Source organism: Triturus cristatus, chromosome 8 (assembly GCF_964204655.1).
Source record: "Triturus cristatus chromosome 8, aTriCri1.1, whole genome shotgun sequence".
Lineage (NCBI taxonomy): Eukaryota > Metazoa > Chordata > Amphibia > Caudata > Salamandridae > Triturus > Triturus cristatus.
In genome coordinates, this window is record NC_140591.1 from 456,308,784 (window position 1) to 456,333,837 (window position 25,054).

Here is a 25,054-nt window from a genome sequence, read left to right on the forward strand (position 1 = left end):
GCGCAAAAACAAGGGGGGGGGCACGCTCTCCAACTGTCATGCCTGTCTCAGAGTACTTGGAAATGGGCAATCCATCTCAAGATTCACCTTCTGGCACAACCCCCTCCTGGGAGTGAGCAGTCAAATTTCTGACCTTCTAAGCAGAAGGAGACAGCAAATACACGAGTAGGAACTTCATTCCCACGTTCTCCTTCCATACTTTCAACAATGGGGATACCCACAAATAGATCTGTTCACTACAGTAGACAACGCACAATGCCCAAACTTCGCCTTCAGATTCCCACACCATCTATCTAAGGGCAATGGCCTATGGATGAATATGTCCGAGATATTTACCTATGCTTTTCTGCCTCTCTCACTCCTTCCGTTTGTGGTTCAAAAGCTCAAACAAACATCACTCACAGTGATTTTGGTAGCTCCCACATGGGCCAGCCAACCATGGTATACCACTCTCTCCCTAGTTTCACATCAAAAGCTACATCTCACCTCCAGTCTCCTCACTCAGAACCATTGAGAAATCAAGCATCCACATCCCAAGGAGCTCAACTTAGCCATTTGGCTCCTGAAGTCATGGAGTTTGATTATTTAAATTTGCCACTAGACTGTATGACTATTCAGAAAGAAGCAAGAACACCTACTACCAGAGCTTGCTATGCAGCAAAATTGAATCAATGTGTTGTTTACTGCAATAACAACAAAATTCTACCTCTAGATGCTTCTGTTCAGAACATTGCTGGAGGTTTAAAAGGTAACTGACAATGTGGGCTAGCTTACACATCTATTAGATAGCACCTTGCAACAGCAGCTGCGCATTTGCAAAATAGACATATGTCTTTGTTCAAAGTTTGTGTCATCAAAGCGTTTATGCAGGGCTTAAAGAGTTACACCACCAAGAATTCCACCGGCACCAGTGTGGAATCTTAATGTTGTACTTACAAGGCTTTTGGGTCCACCCTTTGAACGGCTACACAAGTGTCCTTTACAGTTTCTCTCTTGGAAGGTTGTATTCCTCATTGCAATCACATAATTAAGAAGAGTTGGTGTGCTACAGTCATTAACTTTAGAAGAACCCTGTCTTCAGTTACATAACGATAGGGTAGTTCTCCGCACCAATCCCAAATTCCTTCCCAAAGTGGTTTCTGCTTTCCATATTACCCAATCAGTTGAGTTACCTGTGTTCTTTCCTCAACCTGATTCCGTAGCAGAATGAGCTCTTCACACACTTGATGTCAAAAGAGCTTTATTATTATATCGAAAGAACAAAAGATTTTCATAAAACATAGCAACTGTTTGTCTCATTTACACCACCTAACAAAGGCAATCCTATTTCTAAATCTGGCATTTCAAGATGGATTGTTAAGTGCTTTCAAACTTGCTATGCAAAAGCTAAAAGAACTTTATCTATACTCACTAGAGCACATTCCACTCGTAAAATAGGGGCATCTATGGCCTTTTTAGGTAACATTCTTATAGCTGACATTTATAAAGCAGCAACATGGTCTACACCACACACATTTACTAAACACTACTGTGTGGTTGTACTAGCATGCCAACAAGCCAATGTAGGAAAGGCAGTGCTAAAACACTTTTCCAGACAACTGCAACATCTACTGGTTAGCCACCGCTTTGGGAGAATACGGCTATATAATCTATGCAAAGCATGTGTATCTACAGCACACGTCTCGAACGGATTATGTTATTTATCCAGTAAGCATCTGTTCGTGGCATGTAGAGCTGTAGATTCACATGCGCCCACCCTCCTCCACGGGCACCTGTTGTTGTTTCAGTTCTCATTATTTACATTTTCTGCGCATGGACATCTCTTTACTACACTCACTCCATTCTCACCCTCTTGTGGGAAAACAATCTATAAATGGAGTCGATGTACATGCGCACTATCACCGAAAGGAGGAGTCACCTTCCCTGGAAAAACTTCTTCGAAGAAAAACAACTTCCACACATCCGGCCCCCACACTAGATGGTCCTCAAGCTTCAGTTGCCCTTGGTGGCAGTCAAGACAAACATCTTGACGGAGGTGTTGCAACCTGGGGGCTCCTGTGAATAGGACGATTGCCCACTGCCACCTTCCCACTCCAGGAGACCCAAATTTCCTCACCCAACACCCTACACCGCATGCTTATTGAACGCTATTTCCACATGCTGTGGGAAACAGTGGCGCAAATGCTGCCATAGGTCCCGGAGGAGGTCTGGGCCATTCTCTTCCAAGCAGTTACAGGCGGGAGAGATGCAGTCAAGTACACTGTACGCTGTGACTTGAACACGACCGACTCACTGGGCAGGCGGTTTCATCTACTGTCGCCCTCCGATGCCACACCTGACTGAGATCATCTGGCTTTTTGGGATATGTCCAGGCTTCCCACATGGACATACCCTTTGATAACTCCGCCCTCTTCGGAGACAAGGCAGACTATGCACTGGAGCACTTTAAAGACTCACAGGCTATGGCCAAGTCCTTGGGCCTCTCAGCTGCCCCATATCCCCAGTAAGCAGTTAGCTTGGCCAGATCGTTTACACTTATATTGAATAACAGACGGCCAAGTGATGACTTCTAGGTTAACCCTGTAGCTGTAGGTTAGCACCCCTGAATCCCACAGCCAAAGCTAAAAGCCTATCCACTAATGTTGATGGGCAATTAATTCTGCCCAGACATTGGTCCCGTGCTCACTGTGCCACTGGAAACAAGCCACACCCAACTGAACAGCCTCAATCAGGGTGAAAACGGTTTTGATTTGCTTGTGTTGTTATTCAGGATGAACATGGCTTGGCAGTTTGGGCTGGACTTAATTGCGTATGGCTAGGTCTATTCTGAGCTGCCATGGTGGGGCAACGAAAGATTGCTAGGGTTAGTCTTATTGGAAACATTCTCCAATTACCTTTTGTGTTTTTGATGGGCATTTACTGACAGGTAGGGGGTGGGTGGGGTTTTAGACTTGTAAAATGGAATTAGATATTCTGCTTGCTGACACTGCTAACCGCCTCCATGTAACATACCATTGTTAAATGAAACAGTTAAATAAAAAAAATACATAAGTAGTGTTCAAGAATCAACCCTTCCTGACAATGGAAAATATTCTGTGCATGTAAATTGGTACATAAAGCCATCAAAAATTACGTATGTGCTGGAAAATGTTTCCCTTGCATATAACTGTTCTTGCACGATTGTTCATTTTGAAATAAATTAGTTGAATAATTTAATGTAATTCTATATTTAATGATAGTATTATTTTTGTTTTTCCAGCAATCTTCTGAACAATTCTGCCTTCCATGAATCCTTGTTAGCATGCTCCATTGAAGTAGTGATGGCAACATATGGAAGTAAGTTCAATGCTAGTATCATGCTGGTAACTACCACCTTAGCAATATGGGGAAATTGTTTAGGTATTGTATATGTGAATATAGGTGAATAATATAGGCGAATATGTACTCTAAGACGACAAAGAAATCAAATGATTTTTGAGAATCTCACCAATTTTTCTATTTTGATTGACTTTTTGAAGAGGAGAATTTAGATACAATATGCAGGCTTCATGATGGCTACTTGACACTTTTTCTGCTTGAACCGTATACATCTCCTTTAGCCTTCAATTTAACTACCTACACCCCACTTGTGCTGTAACACTTATTTTATAAAGTAGTACATTATAAGTGCCAGATAACAATGAAAGGTCTGTAACTATATAGAATAATTATTCAATACACATTCCGAATTTTTTTTTAATAGAGTTTAATATAGAAAAAAAACTTTTAAAGGTACCTTGGCCTCTTTCACTTTTGTTTGAAATCATTTACTGTTTCTTTTACATGTACTCAAGTATTTCATATATTTCCTGTGCCCACCCTACTTGTTTACGGCCGAGAATTTCCCAATATTTCTGATGGGTATGTTGGCTTTATCTGATGAATGAGTGGTTAACTTATGTTCGAGGCATGTGAGCTATAGAACACATGCTTTGCATAGCCTCCCATCTAGTGTTGGGTCCGGATGTTTTCACTTTGTTTTTCTTCGAAGAAGTCTTTTCCAGTCACAAGGTAGGTGACTCCTCCCTTCGGTGATAGTGCGCATGGGCATTGACTCCCTTGTTGGATTGTTTTTTTTCGCCATCAGGTTCGGATGTGAATTGTTGTGCTCTGGTTCGGCACCCTTTCTCGTGTTCCCTTAGACGCGCAATCAACTACCCTCGACAGTATTGTCTCTCGATCGCGTTTCCCATTCTCCGTGTATCGTCCCGACTCAAAAACCTTCGATCCGAAAACTCGTGGAGCTCTGTTGGGCCTACCCGTGCCGGGCTCGCTAGCAGTCGATGGAACGGACTCCATTCAAGCTCTGCCCAGTGTGTCGCGCCAAGTTGCTGCGCACCAACTTGCACGTAGTGTGCAACCTCTGTTTATCCCCAGAACACTATGAGAAAGACTGCGATACGTGCCGATGGTTTAGATAGAAGAAGACGCTTTGTGACCGTCGGACTCGACGTCACAAGGTGCAACATCAGGGTGGCTCCGTACCGGACATCTTCGGTGAAGATTGCAATAGAGAAGAACTACACTCTCAAGGAGCCGAGGAAGCACAACACATCTCTGTGTCCAAAGCCGACTTCGACATGGAAGAGGAGCAAGTTACACTGGGTCAGCGTACCGTGAGTACAGAAGGTCCCTTGCCCCAACAACAAAAGACCAAAAAGGCTCCGGCCCTTCCTCTGCCTACGGGCCAAGGTTGGAACCGAGAAAGTTTTGGGTGGCTCGCTCTCGGGCCCGGCGACGAAACATAAAGAAAAGCCTTCCGGCTCGAATCGGCCCCATGCAGGTGCCGTGCTCTTAAGCGTCGGAACCGAAGCATGTCGTGGTCACTATTCCACAGTTACCGAAAAGCAAATCTTCCCGGAAAATGGCGACCAAAGACAAAAAGACTCCACCAAAAGAGTCTGGGTCCGACGTTCCACCTTCGGATCCAAAACAGAAAGAGCTTGTTATACACCCAGACACTGGACATATCCATGTCAAATTACCTGATAAAAAAGGAAAATGGGCCTGCAGAAGGATTACCACATTCCTCTGAAGAGAAACACTGTGGGTACTAACCCTTCACCACCTTACATACTCATCACACCCATAAATTCACCACCATCACTATCACCTGACCCACAGGATGAAGTGGCTGGGGATGGGCATGAGAATAGGCCACAGGATACTGACCCATGGGATGACTATGACACTGACCCAAACATGTATAATTACCCTGATTTATATCCGTCCAGAACCTCACCGCCTGACGACAATATAGGATACATTGAGTTACTTAACAGGGCTGCTCAGTATCATGGCATGGAGCTGCTTAAGGAGGTCTTAAAAGAGGATTCCCTATTCGAGACCCTAAGTTCCTCTCAAAGGGCTACGCATACACTGCCTATGCTTAAAGAGATGTTGAAGCACGTAAATGAGGTCATTAAAACTCCTGTGAGGGCAAGAATTATCACACCTAGGGTGAAGGAAGAAAAAATATAAACCTGCACCTACTGACCCCGCCTACATGAATGGTCAGCTGCCCTTAGACTCTCTTGTGGTTTCCAACGCTCGCAAGAGAGCTAACTCACAGACCACCGATGAGGCCCCTCCACCTGATAAGGAGTCCAAGTTATTTGATGCCCCCGGCAAGAGTTGTGTCACAAGCGGCCAATCATTGGCGCATTGCTAATGCTCACGCTTTGTTAGGTCGGTATGATAGAGCTCATAATGACGAGTTAGAAAAGCTCACACAATTTCTACCTGATGAGCATAAATCTAAAGCTAACGATCTTATCCAGGAGGGCAAACTAATCACCAATACCTCCATCAGGTGCGCCCTAGATGCAGCAGACACAGCAGCCCACGCAGTAAACACCAGCGTACTGCTTCGCAGGCATGCTTGGTTGAGAATCTCAGGATTCAAACCCGAGGTGCAAGCCTCTATTCTCAACCAACCATTTGACAAAAGAACACCTCTTTGTCCAGCAGTTGACACCTCGCTGGAAAAAATGAAAAACGACACTGAGGTCGCAAAGTCCATGTGGGCTTTGCAGTTACCTTCAAATAGGGGTTCCTTTCATCGCTCCTTTTACAGGGATGGCTCCAAGAATATATCCACAGAGAATCACTCCTCCTCTTACAAGGGCAATAACCAATCACCCTCATCAAGAGACTATTTTAGAGGAGGTTTTAGAGTAAACAAGGGTAAGGGAAGAGGCAGAGGCAACTCCACACACACTTCTCCCACAAATAACAAGCAGTGACTTCCTTCCGCTACCCCAGCGCCCCCCACCCCATCATTCTATTCGTGTCGGGAGACGTCTCTCCCAATTTCTACCTGTTTGGAACTCAATCACCTCAGACAAATGGGTTCTACAAATTATCCAATATGGTTACTGCCTGGAACTTACGGACACTCCCCCCAAACATTCACACAAGATCACACGCAATGTCACAAGAACATCTCACCCTTTTGAAGCAAGAAGTGCTCTCTCTGTTAGAAAAAGAAGCTATAGAACCAGTTCCATTAGAATATCAATGGGCCTGGGTATTCTCCCTGTACTTCTTAATTCCCAAAAAGGATGGCTCTCTCAGACCTATACTAGACCTCCGAGAACTAAATCTATACATTCAGTCGGACCACTTTCACATGGTGACACACCAACAAGTACTCCCGCTCCTTCAACAAGGCGGCTTTCTGTCCACTCTGGACTTAAAGGAAGCCTATTTCCATATCCCAATACACCCAGCTCACCACAAATACCTCAGGTTCGTAGTAGCAGGCCAGCATTATCAATTCAAGGTGCTCCCATTCGTAGTAACTACCGCACCCAGGGTTTTCACCAAATGCCTGGCAGTAGTCGCAGCTCATCTACGAAGACAACACATTCATGTCTTCCCATACTTAGACGACTGGCTCTTAAAAGCCTGCTCGCAACAAAGTTGTCTACGTCACACTCACAAAACAGTGCAGTTGCTCCACAAACTTGGATTCACAGTAAATCGGTTCAAGTCCCATCTCCGACCTTCCAACACATAGGTGTATCTGTGACCCACGATAGATACACAAAAAGCTCTGGCCTACCCCAATCCGGCCAGAATCCGCAACATGCAGTCCCTACTCTGTCAGTTTCAGCCTCAACACTCATTGCCAGCTCGAGTGTTCATGCAGTTGCTAGGTATGATGGCGTGTTGCATCCTAATAGTCCCTTACGCAAGACTTCAAATGCGTCCCCTCCAGGAGTGCCTTGCACGTCAGTGTAACCAGGCTCAGGGTATGTTATCGGATCTAGTGTTGGTAGACGGCCGCACCCAACTCTAGTGGTGGAATACACAAAACCTTTCAAACGGTGGCCCTTCATCGACCCTGTTCCACATATAGTGCTAACAGCAGACGCATCGCTCACTGGTTGGGGAGCTCATCTCCAGCCGCATACAATTCAGGGCATGTGTAGCCTGCAGCAAAAGCAGCTTCACATAAATCATCTAGAGCTGCTAGCGATTTTTCTAGCGCCCAAAGCTTTTCATGTTCATCTAGTAGGCAAAGCTGTCCTGATTCGTACAGGCAACATGACAGCATTGTACTACATACAAAAACGGGGGGATAAACTTTCTCCAGCTGTCACAACTAGCACAGACCATCTGGAGATGGGCTATACATCACTAAATGTATCTCCTCGTAGAATACCTTCCACGAGTAATCAATCAGATTGCAGATCTGCAAAGTCGTCAAAGACAACAGATCCACAAATGGGAACTGCACCCTCATGTTCTCCTCCCATTCTTTCTAATGTGTGGCTTTCTAGACATAGATCTGTTTCCCACAAACCTAAATGCAAAATCCCCAAGCTTCGCATCCAGGTATCCACACCCATTGTCCATAGGCAATGCACTATGGATGAATTGGTCAGGGATATTTGCCTACGCTTTTCCACTTCTCCCACTCATTCCATTAGTGGTTCGGAACCGCAGACAGGCGTCCTTGACACTAATCCTAGTTGCTACCACATTAGCCCGTCAACCATGGTTCACAATGCTGTTGGAGCTCTCAGTAGTTCCTCACCAAAAACTACATCTCACTCCCAATCTCCTCACTCAGAGCCATGGAGAGATAAGAATTCCATATCCCAGTCATCTCAACCTTGCGATATGGCACCTGAAATCTTAGAGTTTGGCTACCTTAATCTTCCGCCAGACTGCATGAACATTATCGAAGAGGCTAGACGTCCTACCTCAAGAGCATGCTATGCCGCAAAGGGGAAGCGGTTTGTGATATACTGTAATAATAATCAAATCAACCTGCTTGATGCTTCAGTTCAAAACATCATTTGCTATCTATTACATCTGCAGCGTTCCAATTTAGTGTACACATCCATACGCTCACATCTTGCTGCAATAGCTACATACCTACAGAACGGACAACATCTGTTTCTCTTCAGAGTGCCTGTCATTAAAGCATTTATGGAGGGACTTAAAAGAATCATTCCCCCAAGACTTCCACCTGCTCCAGTGTGGAATCTCATCATTGTCCTTACCAGACTAATAGGTCCACCTTTTGAGCCATTGCATAGATTTGAACTGCAATTTCTCACTTGGAAGGTAGCTTTCCTCATAGCTGTCACATCACTGAGGAGAGTAGGTGAGCTTCAGGCACTAACCATAGAAGAATCATTTTTACAAATACACCAAAACAAAGTGGTTCTTCAGACCAACCCTAAATTCCTACCTAAGGTCATTTCACCCTTTCATATCAACCAATCTGTTGAGCTGCCTGTGTTCTTCCCTCAACTAGATTCTGTGGCAGAACGTGCTTTACACACCTTAGAAGTGAAAAGAGCACTACTTTACTATATAGAAAGGACAGTACCTTTCCATAAGACAAAACAACTATTTCTCCACCACATGACGGCAATCCTATATCAAAATCAGGTATTGCAAGGTGGATAGTCAAAGCATTCAGACATGCTATGCAAAAGCAAAACGAACATAGACAATTCCACCTAGAGCGCACGCCACACGCAAACTAGAGGCTTCTATGGCATTCTTAGTAAATATACCTATAGATGACATGTGCAAAGCTGCAACATGGTCTACACCTCACACATTCACGTAACACTATTGTGTAGATGTGTTAGCAAGACAGCAAGCTAGTGTGGGCCAAGCAGTTTTACATACACTATTTCAGACAACTGCAACAGCTACCGGTTAGCCACCGCTTTGGGAGATAACTGCTGTATAGTCAATGCAAAGCATGTCATCTACAGCTCACATGCCTCGAACGGAAAATGCTACTTACCCAATATGCATCTGTTCTTGGCATGTAGAGCTGTAGCTTCACATGCATACACCCGCCTCCCCTGGTACCTATACCTGTTGCAGTAACATCTTACTTAGATACATACATACATGGACATCTCTTACTAACTCCATTATCACCCTTTGCGGCAAACAATCTTAACAATTGAGTCGATGCCCATGCGCACTATCATCGAAAGGAGGAGTCACCTACCCTGTGACTGGAAAAGACTTCTTCGAACAAAAGTGCGAACATCCAGACCCAACACTAGATGGGAGGCTATGTAAAGCATGTGAATCTACAGCTCTACATACCAAGAACAGATGCATACTGGATAAGTAGCATTTTCCTTTTTTGAACAAAGCTGCTTCAATCTTTCTCTCCACTTAATCTGCGGCACCTAAAGAGGCCACTTCTGGTAATTCTGACATTTTCATTTGTTAGGTTTTTGATTGGGCATCCAAGCATAGATGCTGCTTTACCCTATGGGTTTAAGACATTGTTGAATAATTGGCAAAAACTGAACACTTCAGAACAGTCCCAAGTCCCTATGAAGATTCCCAGATTCCCGCAATGTATCACGTGAGCTAAAGGGCTTAACGTTAACTGGATTTCTAGTTTGCTTTTCGCTCCAGTAGATGTTTATTAGTTTTGCAAGATTAACCTATGTAGCAATATCAATAAATGATATCACAGTCACAGTGTTAATGACATCTTGAGCAATATGTGAGCTGACTGCCACAGTTTGTGGAAGAACAGATCACCACTGAAAAGTGATTATAGAGCAGAGCTCAACCGGAGGGTTGGCATGCAAACAAATAAACAACCATATAACTTTCCTCATAAGCAGAGTGACAGCTTGCTAAAGCCTGCTTGTTCATGATTGAAAGGTGACAGGTGCCATGCTCACAGAGCATATATAAAAAGAAGTTTGTGAGACATTAACACCACAGTTCGACTCCCATCTCACGATATTCCTATGCAATCAGTCCGCCATCCACCCATGATTCCAAAGCACATAATGCCCACTCATTCATGGAGTTTGGATATCGGATTTGGCTTCCATTTCTTCCAGGTAGCTATCCAATTAATATATTGCATGCCCCTTCTGTTCAGTCAGCCCGATAATGTATCAATCTCTGCATACACCCACCTGCGAATGTCCTTCAGCCAATCTCTGATTGGTGGCACCAATATTGCCTTCCAGGACATCGGTTTGTGTCTTTTCTACAGTATTAATGCCAAGTCTATGAATTTACAAACACAAGTTTCGTTTTCTTGGACCAGACCATGTTATGTTATGTTATGTTAATTGCCATTTATATAGCTCAAAAATCACCAATGGTCTCTTAGCGCTTATGAGGGAACGTAAATCAACACCAGGGCTACACATCCCGATGCCCGGTCGATCAGGGCGTAGCTTGTCCAAAGGCCTGTATAAACAAGAAGGTCTTTGGTTTCCTCTTAAAGGGAAGTAGGGTGGCTTCCCTGCGCACGCTCTCCGGTAGCTTGTTCCAAAGCTGGGGAGTCGCAACTGAAAAGGCTCGGCCCCCCATGGTGGCTTTGTCAAACCGTGGGCAGGACAACAAGCTTGCCTCAGAAGATCGGAGGCATCGTCCTGGCATATAGCGTGGCAAACGGTCCTTGATGTAATCAGGTGCCGTTCCATGCAGGGCTTTGTGTGCAATACACAGACCCTTGAACCTAGCCCTCTGCTTGATTGGAAACCAATACAGTTGTTGCAGCAGTGGTGTGGCGTGTGATCTTCTGGGGAGTTTGAAAATCGGTCTCGCTGCATCGTTCATAACCACCTGAAGCTTCCCTGAAAGTTTATCAGGTAGCCAAATGTATAATGCATTACCGTAGTCCAGTCGTGACACAATTGGTGCCGACACTACGGTGCGCATGGTGGAGAATGACCAGAGGGGTACAAGTTTCCGGAGTTGCCTCATGAGGCCCACACAATTCCCCCACCACAGCGGTCACCTGGTTATTCAGCGTTAGCTTGGTGTCCAACTTAATACCTAAGCTCTTTACAACTGGCACCGGTATCGGAGTAGTGCCTAGCTCTTGTGGCCAAAAGGAATTGGACCAGGGGTTGCCCTCTGTGGTAATAGCTAGTACCTCACTCTTGTCAGGATTTACTTTCAATGAGTTGGTAGTCATCCAGTTTATAGTAAACAAAACAATGTTCTGTACGTTAGACTGTACCTGTATGGAACTGTAGATCCGCTAGATTAGTTGCGTATCGTCCGCATAATTGAACACCTGACATTCAAGTTTTGCCAATGCTTCCATGAGTGGCTGGAGATAGATGTTAAAAAGCAGGGGGGACAGCGCAGAGCCCTACGGGACACCACACGGCAAAGCGCCTTTCTTGGACACACATTACCCCAGTTGTACCTTTTGTGACCAATCAGTCAGGAAGGAGGCAATCCACTGATACACGGGGCCAGTGATTCCCAGCCCCCGAATACGGGTCAGCAGCTGAGCATGGTTCACCGTGTCGAACATGGCTGAAAGATCCATTAGGATCAATGCCGACGATTTCTTTTTGTCTGCTGCGGGCCTCAGCTCGTCCAGCACCGAGAGCATCATCAGCTCTGTGCTGTTGTGGGACCTGAAGCCCGCTTGCCGCTTATGGAGCAGCTGATGTTCCTCCGAAAAGGACGAAAGCGTTCTAAGCACATGCTGCTCTACTACCATTAGCCCTAGTAGGCCCGCATTTAACATTTGGCAGTAGCCAGTCCTTCAGTTCAGACACACAATGAAGTACTTCATCCCAGAATTGTGAAATAACCAGGCATTGCCATACCATATGTGGGAACTTTGCATTATCCTTCCCACATCTATGGCATGCGATTGTCGTTCCTAGGAACATCTAACATAGTCGCCTTGGGTCAAATAAGTGGAATAGGTAGTTAAAGTGGACATATGGGAGGCTTGAGTTCCTAGAGATCAATTTAACAATTTTTAAACACGTTGCCCATTGCCTCTCATTTAGTTCAGACCCCACCAATAGTTCCAACCACCCATTCCATAGGAGCACTGCATACAAGAAGGTGACCCCATATCTACAAAGTCTGCATGTCAGTGATACCTGTAGAGACCGCAAAGTTATAGTCTTCTCAGTGGCTGCCCCCCCCCCCCCCCCCCAGATATCCCCGACCCAGTGCACACATAGCTAAATGTAACCCTTCCTTAGATTGTGTATCTCAGCCAGGTTGTCAAATGACCACAGTGTCCCTTCTGCAACCGTTTCAGCCCACATCCGAATGGCTGAATCCAACCAGGGTTGTGTGTCATTTTCAGTGTCTCACATTCCCATAAAGACCCCAAGGACAGTCCTGGAGAGAACAATAGGGTCGAGGCATATGAGCTGCAGATTATACACTGTGCATAGATCGCCATCTGGTGTTGGGCCCGGATGTTTGCAGTTTGTATTTCTTCTTGGACAATCTTTGGAAGTCACGAGTTCGGTGACTCCGCCTTCGGTCCGTACTGCGCATGGGCTTCGGCTCCATCCTCAGATTGTTTTTTTCCGCCATCGGGCTCGGATGTAATACTTCGTGCTCCGGCTTCGAACCCTTCCAGTTCGACCTTCGACGAAAAATCCTCGTCCATCGAGATTCTTCAGACAAAATCATTTTCTTCATCTCTCTCTAAGGCACTTCCTCGATTCCAGGCATCGACAGCGGCCTTCGGGCCTATCTCGACTCCGGTCTCGGCCGATGGAAAGGACTCCCTTCAAGAAGTGCCCAAAATGTGGGTCTAAATTTCCCCACACCGATCTACATCAGGTGTGCAACCTCTGCCTCTCTCCCAAACACGAGGCCCGAGACTGCCCCGCCTGTAAGTCTTTTCGATCGAAAAAGACTATTCGGGATCGACGAGCTCGACGCACCATGGCGCACTCATCGACCTCGGCTCCACCTGACATCTTCGGAGAAGACACCGGAGCTTCGGGACAGCAGCACACCGAACTGGAGGACGATGTCGTCAGCGCTTCCGAGGCCAACGACTCCGACGTGGAGGAGATCACACCGGCGCAGAGGGTCGTGAGTACTCTACCCCCTCCCACGCCCATACCAAAAGAGACTCCGGTTACACCTTCGCCTCCGGGCCTAGGGAAAACCAAGCACACTGCTTCCATCACCCCACCTTCGGGCCCGGTGAAGAGGCATCATAAGTCTCCCGGCGGCTCGGGCTCGAGCCAGCCTACTAGCGGCGCCGAAAAACACCCTTCGTCGCCGAAGAAAACAACACCAAGCTCTGTTCCGAAACCATCGGTGTCGAAACCTGGCCTCTCGGTGCCGACCAAACATAAATCCCTCGGCACCGACGCTCCCGTGCCGAAGCCTGCCTCGGCACCGAACAAAAAATCGGAGGCCCCGAAAAATCGTGGCACGAATAAACCAACGAAGCCGTCAGTTCCTAAAACATCGGCACCGATAGAGGAATCGGTGCCGGAAGAGCTGTTCACGCCAGATCCTCATCAAAAGACTTTAACAAAGGATCCAAAGACTGGACATTTGACTTTGTCTTCCAAGAAAAGACATTAAGACAAGCCAGCTCCTCCTCCACCGCCAAAACGGAAGGACTCTGCCACATCCCCCTTCAGAGTACCCTCCCCACCACCTCCACCACCTCCCCCATCTCCCCCATCTCCGCCTCCACCTTCTCCACCCTTGCCTCATCGCTCTCCAACCCCGTCTCCAGACCCTGATGACCAAGGGGATCCATACTATGATCCAACAGATGCCCCACAGGACCCCACTCCTCCGGGCACACCAGACCCATGGGAGGATTATCATAATCCAGACGTCCCAGATGTGCCTCAGGATGATCTTTATCCATCCAGGCCATCTCCACCAGAGGACTCCCTGGGGTTCCACCACTTGTTACAACGGGCGGCACATTATCATGGGGTGGAGTTACACAGTGATCCAGTTGAGGAAGACTTCCTACTTGACACTTTTGACATAGCAGATAAATCCACTGCCATATTACCCATGCTTAAAGGGGTGACCAAACATGCGGCAGAGGTTTTCAAAGACCCCGTCAGGGCTAGGGTCTTAAACCCCAGAATAGAGAAGAAATATAAGGCAGCCCCCACAGATCTGGCCTATATTAAAGGACCTGCACCCCTAGACTCATTAGTGGTATCCACAGCTAGGAAGCGATCCAATTCTCAGTCATCGGGTGAGGCTCCACCACCCGATAAGGAGTCCAAGTTCTTAGATGCGTCAGGCAAACGCACTGCCTCCCAAGCTGCCAATATATGGCGCATCGCCAACACGCTGGCGCGATACGACAGAGCGCACTTTGATGAGCTGGAGGCTCTCATGCAACATCTCCCAGAGAAATATAAATATAAGGCTCATGAACTGATACAAGAGGGAAAGATTATTACCAACACCTCTATTAAATGTGCACTTGACGCAGCAGACACATCTTCCAGGGCTATAAACACCAGTGTTCTGCTTCGCCGCCACGCCTGGCTCAGAATCTCAGGATTTAAGCCGGAGGTCCAGGCATCTATATTGAACCACCCTTTTGACCAACACCACTCATTTGGCCCAAAAGTAGACGAAGCCCTGGAAAAAATGAAGAAGGATACAGATACGGCGAAGTCTATGGGAGCATTACAATCCCACACTCCTAAACGCTCCTTTCGCCATTCCATTCGAGGCACTGGCAGGGGTTACTCTACCGATAACGCCTCCACGTCCTACAAGTCCCCTCCTCAGACTACCTTCACAAAGGGCTATCAAAGAGGTGGATATAGAGGAAACAATAATAAAGGCAGGGGCAAAACCAACACCGCCCGTTCTGCCACACCGCCCACACAATGACTTTCCCCCGCTCCCCTCAGACCATTCCACTCCGGTCGGGGGCAGACTACAAGACTTCTTTCAAACCTGGGAGACCATAACATCAGACAAATGGGTGACCCAAATTATTCGGTCAGGGTACTGTCTCGAACTACCATCTACCCCCCCAAATATTCCACCCAGGCACCGTGCAATGTCACAAGAACATACCACACTGCTGAAACAAGAGGTAATCTCCCTCCTGCAAAAACAGGCTATAGAGCAGGTCCCCATCAATCAGCAAAATTTAGGGGTCTACTCTCTGTACTTTCTGATACCAAAGAGAGACGAGACCCTACTGCCCATTCTAGACCTCCTGCCTCTAAATGCATACATCCATTCAGACCATTTTCACATGGTAACTCTCCAACAAGTTCTCCCACTCCTCTGCCAGGACGACTTTCTCACTACACTGGACTTGAAAGACGCATACTTTCATATTCCAATACACCCTTCTCACAGAAAGTACCTCAGATTTGTGGTGGACGGCCAACATTATCAGTTCAAGGTTCTTCCCTTCGGGGTCACAACCGCACCAAGAGTGTTTACCAAATGCCTAGCAGTAGTGGCGGCACACCTCAGAAGACAACACATTCACGTCTTCCCTTACTTGGACGACTGGCTAATAAAAGCCGCGTCCTACAACCAGTGTGTGCAACATACAAACACTACCATCCAACTACTCCACCAGCTAGGCTTCACGGTGAACCACCAAAAGTCCCAGCTGATACCGTCTCACACGAAGCAATACCTCGGGGCCACTATAGACACCTCAAAAGTTATAGCCTATCCCAATTCAGCCAGAATCGCAAGCATACAAGCCTTGCGCCAAAGATTCATTCTTCAGCACTCTCTCCCCGCAAGAGGGTTTATGAAGCTAATAGGAATGATGGCATCTTGCATCTTCATAGTGCCTCATGCAAGCGCGGTAAGCCACTGGGCCTCCCCCCGTTCCATCCTTATTTGTTGGCTATTAAATCCGCTGCCGCTTGATCAGGTGAGATGAGGCCAAAAAAAAAAGAAAAAAAAAAAAAGACTCCACATGCGTCCACTCCAAGAGTGCCTAGCACGCCAGTGGAACCAGGCCCAGGGACAGCTGACGGATCTGGTGTTGGTGGACGGTCGCACCCATCGCTCTCTGCAGTGGTGGAACACCACAAACCTTTCCAAAGGGCGACCGTTCCTGGACCCGGTTCCTCAGGTGATTCTAACGACGGACACATCGCTCTCCGGCTGGGGAGCGCACCTATTACACCTCACAGTGCAAGGTGTATGGGCGCCACAACAAAGGTTACTCCACATCAACCATCTGGAGTTATTGGCGATCTTTCTAGCCCTGAAACAAATCTCAGCCAAAGCAGTCCTCATTCGCACAGACAATATGACTGCAATGTATTATATTCAAAAACAGGGGGGGACACACTCTCCCCAGCTCTCTCGGTTAGCACAGAGCATATGGAGATGGGCAATCCCACAAAGAATCTTTCTCCTGGCACAACACGTCCGAGGTATACAAAACACCATGGCAGATCTGCTCAGCAGACAAACGCAGCAAATGCACGAATGGGAACTGCATCCACAAGTTCTTCACCCATTCTTCCACAAGTGGGGGCATCCTCAGATAGACCTCTTCGCCACCCACGAAAACATAAAATGCCCAAGCTTCGCCGCCAGATACCCACACCCATTGTCCAAAGGCAATGCGATATGGATGAGCTGGTCAGGCAAATTTGCATACGCCTTTCCACCTCTCCCGCTAATTCCATTAGTGGTAAGGAAGCTACAACAGCACTCCCTCAGACTCATTCTGGTAGCTCCAACATGGGCCAGGCAGCCGTGGTACACCACACTACTACAGCTCTCAGTGGTACCACACCAAAAACTGCACCTGTCCCCATGCCTCCTAACCCAGAACCATGGAGAAATCAGGCACCCGGACCCAGCTCAGCTCAACCTAGCGATCTGGCTCCTGAAATCTTAGAATTTGGATACCTTAACCTTCCCCCTGATTGCATGAACATTATAAGGGAAGCCAGACGTCCTACCACTCGAGCATGCTATGCCGCAAAGTGGAAGAGATTTGTTGTTTACTGCCGTAACAATACAATCGACCCTTTAGATGTATCCATACAGCACATCATATGCTACCTGCTCCATCTTCAAAGGTGTAACCTGGCATATTCATCCATCCGTCTACACCTAGCAGCAATTGCTGCTTACCTGCAAAACAGACAGCATTTATCACTTTTTAGAGTGCCTGCTATTAAAGCCTTCATGGAAGGCCTTAAAAGAGTAATTCCGCCCAGGGCACCACCCTCACCTGTGTGGAATCTAAACGTAGTTCTTACAAGGCTAATGGGTCCGCCTTTCGAACCAATGCATAAATGTGAGCTACAGTTCCTTACTTGGAAGACAGCTTTCCTCGTAACTATCACTTCCCTTAGAAGGGTTAGTGAAATACAAGCGTTCACTATACAAGAACCCTTTCTACAGATACATCACAGCAAGGTGATACTTTGCACAAATCCAAAATTTCTGCCTAAGGTCATTTCCCCCTTTCATCTCAATCAATCGGTGGAATTACCGTTTTTTTTCTCGCAACCTCAATCTGTTGCGGAAAGGGCTCTACACACACTTGATGTGAAAAGGGCTTTACTTTACTACATACAAAGAACACAACCTTTCAGAAAGACTAAACAGTTGTTTGTCTCCTTCTCTCCAACGCATAAAGGCAACCCCATCTCAAAATCAGGGATAGCTAGGTGGATTGTAAAGTGCATACAAATTTGCTATCACAAAGCGAAAAGAACATTATCTGTTCCACCTAAAGCCCACTCTACAAGAAAGATAGGGGCTTCTATGGCTTTTCTAGGGAACATACCCTTAGATGACATCTGCAAAGCAGCCACATGGTCAACACCGCACACCTTCACAAAACATTACTGTGTAGACGTGCACTCCAAGCAACAAGCTAGTGTGGGCCAGGCTGTACCTAAGACACTGTTTCAAACCACTGCAACGGATACCGGTGGTCGCCGCTAGGGTTGGGTACTGCTATATAATCTATGCACAGTGTATAATCTGCAGCTCATATGCCTCGAACGGAATATGCTACTTACCAGTATGCATCTGTTCTTGGCATGTAGAGCTGCAGATCTATACACGCCCACCCGCCTCCCCGCTACCTGTATCCGTTCCAGTCTATCTTATTTAGATACAACACACATGGGTTTCTTTACTATCATCACTACGCTCCATCTTTTCCCTGCTGGCGAAAAACAATCTGAGGATGGAGCCGAAGCCCATGCGCAGTACGGACCGAAGGAGGAGTCACCGAACTCGTGACTTCCAAAGATTGTCCAAGAAGAAAAACAAACTGCAAACATCCGGGCCCAACACCAGATGACGATCTATGCACAGTGTATAGATCTGCAGCTCTACATGCCAAGAACAGATGCATACTGGTAAGTAGCATATTCCTTTCCCCGAGCTGCCTCGCACGTACGTCTTCCGAGTCCAGCTGTTGCTTTCAATAGTAGATTAGTGGTAGCTCGTCTCCTGTCCATTCCCAACAGACAAGCTAATGTTGGGGGTCCCACCCAGGTGATTTCTGATGCCTCATGTTTTCGGGTCTGCACACCCTGCCAGCTTCCACACTGGCCATTGTAATTGAGCTGCTGCATAGTAAAGTTCATAATTGGGGGTACCCAGACCGTCATCCGTTAGTGGGAGGTATAATTGAATTATCACCATTCAGCTTCCCACTTCCCTCCCAAACAGCGATGAGAGCAGGGATTGCTGTTACCTAAAATAAGAGCCTGCTCAAGTATCACCGGAAACACCAAGAAGCAGTATAACAATCTGGGCAGTATCAGCATCTTGGAGACTGCCACTTGGCCTACTGTTGACAATGGCAGCACATTCCAAAACGTCAGTGAGTGTTGAATCGATGTAACGGCCTTACCCTGGTTGCCGTCTATTAAATCTTTCTCGCCATGATAAGTGTAGGTATTTGACAGTGTCTAGCACTATTTTCAAGTCTGTGTCAGAGAAGTGCCATTGATTCCTGTCCAACCTGTTAATCAACAGAAAGAATTTCTAGTGTGCTCAGTGCCTATGAGCTATGACTTCTGGTGGGATTGATTCTTGGCGCTCGGAAGATGCTAAAATCTTCTAGTTTTCCACATATATCAACTTTTAAAGTTGATTTCTTTTTTTCATAAAGGACTGACAGGAAAATCAAGTTAAGTGTTCTTTGTTGTGTTACTTTAAAGTTCTTAAAACTACCCTCGTCAAGTCAGTCTTGATGTCTAGATACCTAGAGAGTGTGAGTACTAAATGGAGTACTTGGCCATTTCAATTGAAATGCAATATTTTGAAAAATATTCTTACCAGTGCAGGAGAAAGACCAATAACCCAGCTGCCCTAGAAACCCAATAAAAGGCCTCTCAATATGTATGCTCCTTTGTGCATTAAATTGGAGAAACAAATGCCATTCGGAATCAACTTTGTATTTTAAAGTCCATCGCTGGTTTGCCTTTTGTGTCAAAAACCCTCAAATCGTCATCGCTTTCCCCTAATAGCCAAAATCTTTCTAAATTGTTTTGCTTGTCATCTCAAACAGGTAACTTATTAGGTGTCTAAATAACGATTAAAGAGTGGATCAGTAGACAGATGCAGCCACCCACAATGTAATGGATGATACACTCAGGATATTGATTAATGGAAAGACTCAGTCATAGGTCATTCTTGACTTGTCCTCAGTTTTACGTACTGCAGATTATGATAACCTGATTAAACATCTTGAAGTCACTTTTTATTATTGAAAGCGTAATGCTAAGATAGTTTGCGTCTGTCTGCATGAAAAGCATCTTTCCTACCTGCCCCTTTTAAAGTCCCTAGAGGTTCATACTTGCCCCTATGCTTTTTGATATGCACATTGAGCCCTTTGGCATTTTACTAGGATCTCTTGTTGTAAATTTGCAGCAACATACCAATGATATTTAGTTGCAGCCGAGTGTCTCACTCCAGGTACTATATCCACCTAGTGAAATGCCTGTCTAAAATCTAACAGATGAAAAATAGACCACTGTGTATCAAAAGCAGAATTTTACCTCGTGTAACATGCACCTTCTGGCTTAAACGTCATTTTGCAATGGACCTTTTCTGGCATTTCTCAATAAACTATACAAAATGCCAAATACACAGGTTTCTCACAGTGTTCAACACTGTAGGAAAGTGTCCCTTTTTGACATGGCCACCCCCACTTTTTGCCTGGTACTTAATGTGATTTCGACTGAAAGTGCACTGGGTTTCTGATAACCAGGTTCCCAGTGCCGCATCTCTTTCCCAAAGCTGTGCAATTGTACCCTAGTTGGCAATACCTGTAGCCCCCTGTAAGGTCCTAGTTAATGGTACCTCTGGTACCTAGGGCAAGGAGGCTAAAGAGGGTCCTTAAGGGATGCTGAACGAATTGTGCCACTCTGAAGGACCTCTCACCAAGCACGTGCAGATTTTCGCTGCAGGCTGAGTGCAGACCAAAGTAAAAACACGACATGGCACACACTCCTGGGTGCCATGCCCACAGACAATGCATGCAGTATAGGTGAGTCACCCCTACAGCAGGCGTTACAGCCCTAAGGCAGGGTGCACTATACTGCATATGTGGACATATCTGCATGAGCAGATATGATCCTGTACTGATCAGCTCTATTGCTGCCAGTACAAATGACCAGGGAAGCCATTTTAAGAACATGTGCTGGACACTGATGAAAACAAGTTCCCGAGCTACATGATGGCTTCACTGAAACTAGGGATGTTTGGTATCAAACATCTCATATTAATAAACCCACACTGATTCCAGTGTTGGATTTATTAATGCATGCAGACAGAGGGCACCTTAGAGGTGCCCCCTGTGAACCTTCCACCTACTGGTTTGGTGACTGACTGGTTTTTGCCAGCCTGTCACCAGAGACCAGTTTCTGACCCACCAAGGGTGAGGGCCTTTACTCTCAGGAGGCCAGAAACAAAACCTGCTTGGGCAGAAGGTGTATACACCCCGTCCCACTGGATGACCTGCTGATTAGCATTCCAACGCAGAGGAGCTTCAAAGAGCCCATTGCCTTTGATATGTGAATCTGGCTCCCCTCACAGGAGAGGAAGCCAACCTGCATATTCCAGAACCCTTTGGCACCTGGACAAGTGGGAACATTAGCTAGTCAGATAGGCATGTCCACCCTCTTGCTAGTACCACCCCTAAGGTGGATTACCTGAAGTGGAGGTGACTTTTCAGAGTTAGCCATCTTGGTGATGGCAAACTTAAAATCTCTGGGGCAAGGTATGTCCACTTCCCACAGGAAGTGGTCATATAGAGGACATATTGACCCCAGTGGCAAGTGTCCCATTGGCTACCACCCTTTACTCCCCTTTATGCCCCTTAATTTAGTATTTATGGAAGCCCCTGGCTCCAGGAAAGAAGATTCTACCGACCTAAGAAGAAGGACACCCAAAACCTGCGAGAAGCAAGAACTGAGGAGCAGCAGCTGCCTTGGCACCAACCCTACTGGCCTGCCTGCTGTCCCCGACTATTCTGCCAAAGACGACTCATCCTGCAGCTGCTCTGCCTCCAAAAGCCTAGGCGGGCTGCCAGCACCTCAGGAAGCAACCAGGATCTCCTGTGGAGTAGCAGAGCTGCTCCCCGTTGTACATAGACCAGAGAAGTGAGGCTCCAAGACTGCGAAAACCCGACAACGGAAAGCACCATTGCACCTGAGCCGCCTCGCCCGAACCGAAGTGGGCCAACAGTGCTAACATGGTTTCCAAACCTGAAGCCCACCTAACAGTGAACTTCTCAACACCGCCTGCAGCCTCTGTTTGCAGGCCCCCTCTACAACGACTGCTTCTGGTGACGAAAACCCAACATCTAAGGAGATCTCTGCGCCTGTCTCCCTTGGCCCATGGAGAAGAGGACCAAAGGTGTCACTAGCTCCATGAGCATTGTGAATCCTGAGTCCCACTCTGTTGGTTTAGCCTGGTGGCCACTCAGTCTAAATCTACAGCCTGTTTTCACTCCGAGCAATCCCCACTGACTAATATTGTGCGCCAGACGTTGTATTGCACTCCTGCACCCGGTCTCCCTAGTGCCGCTCAAGGTGACTTGCTGGTGCTGCCTTGGACCTTGCCCCATACTCTCCTTAAGTCAAGGAGATTGTTCTCGTAAGTCGCTGTCATCTACCCGAATGCCGTACTGGTTTTTCCCTCCCATAGCATAACATTGCAGCTTCTGAAAAATGCACTGTCGAGTTTTTAAAACGTAAAGTATTTTTCTTGCAAAATGTACTTACCTGATCGTATTGATTCTGGTGCCTAAATATATGTAAAGAGACTTGTTATTTTTATAAACTATTGTGTGTATTTTGCAGATGTCTAACACCCCTTCCTGATAAGCCTAAGGCTGTTAAACCTCATTACCCTGCAGAAGAGCATCCTGGGATTGATAGAGCAAGCTCCTGGCCACTAATAAGGGAATACCTTGACTCTTTACACGGTATACCTCTTTTTGGTATATCAAATAAAGAGCCAGCTTCCTGTAAACACGAAGATAAATCACCACATTTACTGCAAGTCTACGACTAGGAGTCCACAGTCCCAAGGAAGGCAAATTAAAATGATTAAAGCTTTTATAACAGTTCTTAATGCTTTGATTAAGTCACTATCCTTATCAAGAATTGACTATGAAAAATTCGTATTATTTGATATCCTTAACATTGGGCTTAGGCCTTTAACATTTGGCATAAGTTGCATGTCTCCTCTCTGGTTCTCACAGGTGTAATACATTACACCAGACCTACCGGTAATAAACTAGCTCCAGATTTGTCTTACCTACAATATGGTAAACAAATACTCTGCTAAATACCTGTCCCTCAAACTACAGTTATCTAGGGGCCAACATTCAATTAGACGCAACAAATCACTCCACCAAAACACCCTTGTGTTGTTCAAGATGCAGAAAAGCCCCTCCTATTCATTCGAGGTTATGGTCCATGTCTGTGGAAAGCTAGTGTCCCAAACTTCATGAGGATCTCAAAGTATTCTGTTCTAACACTTCCTAAACTGATTTCTCAGGCATTTAAAATGTACCCATTCACTGGCCTTAGACTTTGCCGGCTATTTCACAGAGAGGCCTATTGGGTATGAGCTGTGTCCTCATGGCATTCTGTGCTTCCCTTTTTAATCATGAATCTGCAGACCCACTACAAACTGTTCGATTTAACCACTTGTTATCCACTAACCTCTCTGTTGGTTATTCCGACAATATTGATGCTACCATGTTACTAGTTCCACCACGTTAGCAGATTTGTACCTATCCCTGAAACATAAGCTTTCTGTTAAAATTAATTGTATATCCTGCATCCTGCAATCTGCTTGGGATGTTTGCTGGTCTATTCCCTTGATATGTTTAATTCAAATGCTGCTGTATAGTTTGTTGAATTAAAACTGTTCTATTTGTTTGTTGTTGCCCAATAAATCTTTAAACATCTGTAAACTTTAGCTCTATAGAAATTGTATAACAAAACAATTTACATTGTTAGAATTAAATTCGAAATGCTAACCACACTTAACCATATTGTATTACACTAAACTACAAATAAACTTAGATCTTGATCTTCCTCCGTACATCCCTAGAATCAAGTTGCTTATGATGCTGTAACTTACAACTTATATTTTGGGGTGTCTTCTATGCAAATAGTTAATCGTATATATGTTTGATTTGCTATAGAAGTTTTGGGTAAGGCTGAGCCCAATGTCATAGCAGTGTGATTTAACTATGCATTCCTTTAACCTGCATTAGGTAAAGGATGTGCTGGTAAGCAAAAAACAGTATATGCCGCAAATAAACCCTTACCCTCTTAGTTTTTATTTAGATATGCTCTATACCCTTTCCCACTGAACAAACAGTATTGTGTATGTTATTACAGGCATCAGCAGAGAAACCGATTTGTCTTTTCCTTGGATATTGGAAGTATTTAAAATAGAGCCTTATGACTTCTATAAAGTAATTGAGAGTTTTATAAAAGACGAACCAAGCCTGACGAGAGAGATGATCAAACACTTGGAAAGCTGTGAGCATCGTATTATGGAATCTCTGGCTTGGCGATCAGTAAGTAACTAAACCCGTTATATTTTCACAGTATTACCTGAAATTGTAAAAAGAATCACCGGTTTCAAATCAGGATGACATGATGTGCTTATTACTCGTATTATTTTAGGTTGGACATTATTATTTGTTTATTTTTGGGGTGAGATTTGGTGTGACAGCGTTTTCATTGGTGTACAGTAAATACTTGTTGTGTAGTATACAATTTAGATAGTCGTCTATGCCCATAGTTTTGTTTACTATTAGTATTAGGATGTTAAATCCCCAGGGCAGAGGGCTTGCCATTGTACAGCCAGCTGATGACCAAAAGTATGGCAGCAGATGTTAATTGTGTGAGGGGAGTCATGAGCATGATCTGTAAACTTACTGGTGCCAAGGTGTGTCCAGCTTCTCTCGAAACATGACACAGTTTATTGTAAAGTTATTAAAATTATTATTTAACAAATTGAATCTGAATGAACTTTAGATGAACTGCCTCAAATATTGAGAACAATTGTTCTTTCACCTTCCATCTTGTTTTCCCCTTTGGTAAGCAGTGTTATCTGATTTGCAGTGTATACTTTTGCATTTACTATATCGCAGTACCTTTTAGTGAGACTTATCTACAGTTGTTATTTATATGTTATTCTTACGGTTGCTATTTGTGTTTAAACATCATGTTCTTGAATTTAAAAAAACTACTTTTTAAGTTACTCTTTCTGACGTTTA

General features: G+C 45.5%; 1 protein-coding gene across 1 annotated transcript in view; it reads left to right on the forward strand.

Annotated features, from left to right (window-relative positions):
- The window catches only part of RB1 (RB transcriptional corepressor 1), a 1,278,597-nt gene that overhangs the window by 564,025 nt on the left and 689,518 nt on the right, over positions 1 to 25,054 (forward strand). Inside the window, exons 16-17 of the mRNA XM_085621884.1 lie at positions 3,260 to 3,336; positions 24,168 to 24,349. Coding sequence (XP_085478010.1) covers positions 3,260 to 3,336; positions 24,168 to 24,349 — 259 coding nt within the window. The remainder of the gene's footprint in view (positions 1 to 3,259; positions 3,337 to 24,167; positions 24,350 to 25,054) is intronic.